Below are 6541 nucleotides of genomic sequence, written 5' to 3'. Positions count from 1 at the left end.
CGCACCTTTCCACGTCAGGAAGGAGGAAGACGCGCAGCAGCCGCAGCAGCCGCAGCAGCCGCTTTCCCTTCCCACTTGCTCCCGTGTGACGTGAGTGTGAGCCGCTGTGTAAACCTCTCCGGTCGCTGCTGGTCCTCCCGCGCTGTGGAATGAGTTTTATGAACAGCTGGAAGCGAAGCGGGAAGAAACATGACAGCAAAAGGTGAGTGGAAGAAAAAAGCTCCCGGAGATCGGCGCGTCTTGGTTGGCCGTGTCCGTGCTTGTCTGTCTCCGAAGTCAGGCCGGCTGCTGGGATTTAATCGCACTTTTTTTTTTAAACCTAAGGCATCATGTGACTGCGCTGGCCTGAGGTTATCGTGTCATCGCGCTGAGATTGTTGTTTAGCGCACACTGGAGCCTGTGAACACGAGATTTCCAGGACCCTTTAATAAACCACGCAAACCACCGGTGTGTGTTTGAGTCTCTGTAGTTAATAAAGGAAGAGGCGGAAGAAACCTCCTGAGATGTTTGGTGTCTGTTCCTTCTCTCTTATTATTATACGTGTGTCAGTCTGTGTTCTGCATCCTGTTAGTCAACCTGACGCTCACGATGTGTCAGTCAGGACCACGCGAGCTTTTTACTGTTAGTGAAAGTCAGATTTAACAGGCTGATGTAAACAGTTCAGTTTTATGTTACTGCCCCATGTTTGGCTTATTTTAACTCATACTGAATGTTTATTATCCAGTGTCCCATTATAATACTTGCAAGGTTTCAAGCTGCCTTTCCCTTTGACCTGGTCATTTCAGGTACTTTACAGCTGTTTGAGGCTCAAAGAGGGAAGTGGATCTAATAAGAAAGAAAAGTCTAATAATGTAACACTTACGTGCGTTTAGCCACTGATATGATCCATCATCATGATCCATGTAGTTTGTGATGTTCTGAAGGGGCCCAACACTTAGCTGGGTCTCTCTTGTGTTTTGTTACACATTCATGTGTAAATAAAGTTCTAACTAGAACAGACGATTTTAGCGATTTCACTCCAAAACGAGCAACTTTAGTTTTTACAGGACATCTGTTGATTGTATGATGTTTATATTGATTAGTAGCCTACTTCAGGCTGTATGTAAAGTGTAGGTAAATCAGAATGCATTCCACATTATTTACATATATTTTATATATATTTGAATATCGATGGTGTCAGTTTTATTTAACAATTCTCATTATGAATTTGATGCCAGCAGCATATTTAAAAACGTGCTGGGACGCTGAGGAGAAGAAAATACTTGGTCATATGCTGGAATAGTATCGAGTATTTCAAAAGTTAGAATTCACACTCTCGCTACAGCCCTTCTTTCCTCAGACGTTCCCAGCTAACATCCTCCTCTTACCTTAATGAGATTCAGTCTTGTGGGGGTTTTTTCCCAAGCTGACCTTTGACCTGTTCACAGGGATGGAATGAATCCACAAGACGTACCTGACAGCCCGGACTCCCCGAGCCGGTACGGTGACACTGCGCACGTCATGTTTTTGTACTGTGAGGAACAAAGAAAACATAAAGCCGCTGCTAATCGTGGCTCTGATTACAGCATAACAATAAGTTCAACTCTGGCAGGCGGTTACGCTCAGACTCATCTGCATTTCTCATCTCAGGTTGTCAGATGTAAACAGTCCAGAGCTGGACTCCATCATCACAGACTTCAAGTAAGTTTCTTTAAGTTCACAAATGTAATTTAACAAGTTTAAATATTTGCTCCCACATCAGCCCAGTCTCACACAGGTTTCCCTGAAAGTCATCAAGTTCATATCTGTAGAAATCAGCGAGTCATTGTGGCCTGGGAGTGTCCTCATATATCGGTGTCCATATTTCTCTCTCTCACGATCGTGTTCCTCAAACAACAGCTTGTCTTTCAGCTGGTTTTCATCCCTCGAGATTGCTCTCCTTTCTCTAAAACAGCCCCGATTCTGTTCCCGTGTTTCAGGTTACAGATACCGGACGACAAAGATGGTCTGGAGTCAACAGATCCATCGAATGGGTAAGACTGGCCTGTGAGCTCTCTCAGATCATACACGAAAACCGAGGCTTAGATTACAGAAATGTTTGGTTTCATCGAGACACAAAGATGCACATGTTGAGGTAACAAAGTCGTCAGGAGTTCACGGGCAGCTTCTCCTGCTGCTTGTGATATCAATAATTCAGACAGAGGGAACCTGAGAATAACATCATCTCTCAGCACTTTAGTTATGCCTGAGTGTGACCGTGAAAGCATCGCTTATTCAAACTATGATGAGCGTTCAGAGCCTGGAGAAGAAATGTGTGTCTGTCTGATAAGATCAGAAGCACGTAAATAAGTGAAAGGACGTTTTTAGATATGTATAAAATACTGGCAGCTAGTTTGAGTTTTATAAATATTTTTTAAAAGGTTTTATTTCAGTGAACATCTGCTGTTTTTAATTGAAGACGTGTTAAGATGTGCTGATAAATCAACATTTGTTTGTATGTAAAAGCTTTAATTTGCTTCTAATATGTTTTATATCACATGTCTGTGAGCTCTGAAATCTTAGATTTTGGCAAACCGGGTCCTCAAAAACCCCGGAGACATCGCACATCGATGTGAACTGAAATTCACATCCGTGTGCGACAGCCTGGACTCCTCAGTCATGTGACAGGTGCATAGATGTGGCCAATAGGAACCCACTACCTGCTAAATATGTCATGACCTGTTTGGCTGATCAAAGTGAAAAACCAAAACTTTGCAAACGAATGTGTTTTTGCAAGTTGTGCAGTGAGCAGGAGTGTTTTTGCACCATGAGGAGGGCAATGAGAATCTAATTATCTTCAATTTAAACCCATGACCCTCTGATGTCCTCACAGCAAACACGAGAGATGAAAGCAACAATTAGGCTTTTCTTTTTACTACTCTCTATAAAGATAGATGTTTTTTCCCCTCTTGTTTGTGCGTCGGACACTGAGAGAGCTTTGTTCTCGCGATTGTGCTTTCATGGGAGCAAAAACAGTAATATGTACGAAGCCCTTAGCGCGGTCACATGACTGTAAGCTTTATGCTGTCTCTTGATCTCTGTGGAGCTCGGTTGCTTTAAAGTTCACAGTTAAACTTTGAAGAGAGGAATAATATGTGTGGCTGTTATAGTATCTGAAAACAGGTAATTCTGACTCATTGACGGTCAGTATTTTCCTCCAGCGTTGAGGAACAAACTGATGCAGATGAATTTTTATATCAGATTTGTTTTGTCAGTAATTTGATGGCAATAATTCAGTAAATCATCAGTGAGAATAAAGAATGCTTTATTTAACCTGGTGGCCCTTTCTATTAAACTCGGTAATAACATGGTAATAGTGGGGTATTTTAGTGGAAACATGAGCATGGCAATAGCAAGTTAGTAACACTTAATTACTGAACTAATTAATACATTATCTGCTACCAGTGGTTATGCATGACTAAACACACTGAAGTGTATGTAACTGGATAATAACGGGCCAGAAACTGGGCTAAATATGTGGGAACAGTTACGCCTTTGAGGCAAAAGCAGTTAGTAGTAGAGATGTGTTTGTAGTAATAACCAGGAATCAGGACTATTTCTATTACATCTCATAGTAATCTCATTAAAAACCTGGCACCAGGAAAAAAAGTATTTAAATATAAAAATATAATCATGTACGTAAACATAGGTGCTATGGGTATTTTACATTCCACCTCTGGGAAGGAAGCAATGTCTATATAACAATGCAGGCTGAGTGGTGGTTTAACTTCTAAAGGTTCATTAGTGGGCAAAGACGTGGCTTCATAAACATGCTGTGATTGCGCCGTAAGACCTTTGAAGGGAAGCAAAAACAGCAAATTAGCATATGTTATATGATCGTGTGGCATGAACGCTTAGCTGTCTAATAAAACTGTTTCACTAAAAATACATTAACTTTAATAAACCTTGAGTGTAGAAGTGCTGCTCCTTGGTTTAGCTGGTCAGATGTGAGATTTTGCTGCTTTTGCATCATTTCTAATGTGACAGTAAACATGATGTATTTGGCATCTTGGTGTTTCAGAGCAAACACACTGTTGCAGATTAAAAACTGACAGTATCTGGCATGCCACACACCCGAGCACACACTGGGGTCATGCATGAAACAAAGACTGTCAGCCTCGGCTTCACGTGCAGCGCCACAGGTGGGAACTCATCAAGTATATTTGCTCAAGCGTGGTCACGGCGAACCCATCGTTTACCCATGATTCCTCTGGGAACAACACCCACGATTATGCAGGAAACACTACACAAAGGTCACGGTGGCTGACTGGTGAATGCATTATCTGGGCACGGCTTCACAGCCAGTGGGATGAAAGAAAAAGGAGGCGGTGCTTAACAAAAGTGGTCCAAAGAGAGTATGCAGTGCTGAGGTATCATGTTATGACACAGACTTGTTTGTAGTTTCAGTATTTAAGACAAAAAAGTAAATCTGCACAGCTAAGTGGGATTAAACTCCTCGACTTTAATGTAAAACAAAAAGCCTGACAGCTCTGATTACTGCTGCTTGTTTAGTCGTTTTAACTGCTTATTAAAGATGCGGGTCGAGACACTACAGCCGACATGTGTTTATGTCGCTCTCTCACCCATTCACACTCACTCACATCTAATGGATGACTGGCAATGGGCTGTTCGCAGTGATATACAGCTGCAAGTCCTGGCACTGCTCCCGTTCTCCATTCACGATTTCACATTATTTCTCGTGCGTCTACATTTTGGAGCCGTTGCGCTGCATCGACGTCTATTCCTGGACCGTCTGCCCGCTGCAGTGAGCAGCCTCTGCAGCAGCCCTGACCAGCTGCGCCTCAGAAAGCCACATTTCTTTCCCACCTACAGCGGCGGAAAGCGTTTGTGTCTTTTTATGATGAGAAATGGCTTCGTGACTATGAACACTTCTGCTTTTAGCACATTGCTCCTCCAGGGTTTAGTTTTTGGAAGTATCCTCACTACACAGAAAAATCCCCTGACTGTGAAAGTGGGCATTTCGGCCACGCTCCTGATTTTGCATTAACCAATCAGAGCGGAGACTGCAGTGTGGAGCATGAGGGTGATGATCGGACGAGGTGGGCCAGGCTTTCTCTCCATGTGTGATAGTCATCCCAGTCTTATTAAGGGCTGCTGTTGCGTCCTACCTCTCGTTCCTCCCTCGTTTTCTCTCTCATTCATTCATCCCTACCTCTCTCTCTCACGCTCTCTCTCTGCCTAACCTTCTGCTGTTTCTGCTGCTACAGAAAGAGACACACAGCATCGCACTGCACTGCTGGAAAGGCCCCGGGCTCACAGCCACTTCTGCTATTTTCTCTCTCTTACTTTAGTCGCTTTCTCTGCGTCTCTTCCGGACACACACGCACACTTTGCCAGATGAAAATGTCAGGGGTGGAAGAGACTCTGTCGAACGGGTAAGATGCGCTCATGTTGGGATGACGTGTGTTTCTCATGCAGTCGTGAGAGTGTGAGATGCTCTGCGAATGTGACTTTTCCTGCCGTGTTTCCATTCTCATGTGACCTTTGTTTTCCACTCCTGTCTCTCAGGCATGTGGACAAACTCGCTCGATTTATTGTCGGAGCTGCTCGCTTCTTTTGTTTCCCGTAACAAGGCCTTTGAACATGTTATACCAGCCTGTCTGATGTGCTGAAAGCTCTCTGTCACACAGTTGATAAAACTAATGCTTTGTCACTCCAGGAAAGGGTGTGTGCGTGGTTGTGTGGGTGCATGTGTGCACTTATTGGTTTGCATCAGCACATGCAGTGGTGTGTGAGTGTGTATGAATAGTGGCTGTGTGTGTGTGTGTGTGTGTGTGTGTGTGTGTGCGCCTTTGCCTGATAATGATCATCATTGTGTAATTTGCTCTCTGGAGAAATCAACGCAGAATTTGAGACTTGCTGACTTGAACCTAATTAAATTATTTGGACGATGCGTGGTATGCACAGCCTGAACCTCGCACACTCTCCTCTTTCTGCCTTTTCTTTCCTTCACACAGTCCATTTCCTTTATTTTTGTTCTTCTCAGATTGCGTTCAAGGTGCCAAAATCTTGTTTTCCAGTCAGCCGGTACCAGTTGAGTCGGTTTCCACCTATAAGGAAATGATATATCCACTGATGCTTTGCTGTCCTCAGCTTTGCAGACACAGGTTTCAGCCTTTATCTAAAAAATCTGAATAGCAGGAATCCAGTAACACAAAAAATGTGGTTTATTATTAAAATCAGCCCTCTTTTATGTAACATGCACACAAACCTGCTGCGTAAGGCGTCTGTTTAATACTGCTGACACACTGCAGTTTTTAACGATTCCTTATCTACCTCAGTATCATTGTGGCCTGAGTCTAACAGGTAATTTGACTCCACTAATTTAAGTTTAAAACTTTCTTTGTTACTAAGGCTTATAGTTGGGGCTGGATCAGGTGACTCTGAACCATCCCTGTAGTTATGCTGCAGTCGGCTCAGGCTGCATCCCGTGATGCTTGTATCTTTCCATTTCTGGATGCTATTAAATTTTCTATAGTCAGTGTTTTGTCCCGTCTCCCTA

General features: G+C 43.3%; 1 protein-coding gene across 1 annotated transcript in view; it reads left to right on the top strand.

The window, feature by feature from the left end:
- The window catches only part of ttc39a (tetratricopeptide repeat domain 39A), a 32795-nt gene continuing 26254 nt past the window's right edge, over positions 1-6541 (top strand). The window contains 4 exon segments of the mRNA XM_013914467.1: positions 1-202; positions 1428-1478; positions 1630-1680; positions 1959-2012. Coding sequence (XP_013769921.1) covers positions 150-202; positions 1428-1478; positions 1630-1680; positions 1959-2012 — 209 coding nt within the window. The 5' untranslated portion in view covers positions 1-149.

Source organism: Pundamilia nyererei, unplaced genomic scaffold, assembly GCF_000239375.1.
Source record: "Pundamilia nyererei isolate P.nyererei 1_Seehausen unplaced genomic scaffold, PunNye1.0 scaffold00199, whole genome shotgun sequence".
NCBI classification, from domain to species: Eukaryota; Metazoa; Chordata; class Actinopteri; order Cichliformes; family Cichlidae; genus Pundamilia; species Pundamilia nyererei.
The sequence above is the reverse complement of the archived record's forward strand: the minus strand, read 5'-3'. Positions and strand labels throughout refer to the sequence as shown.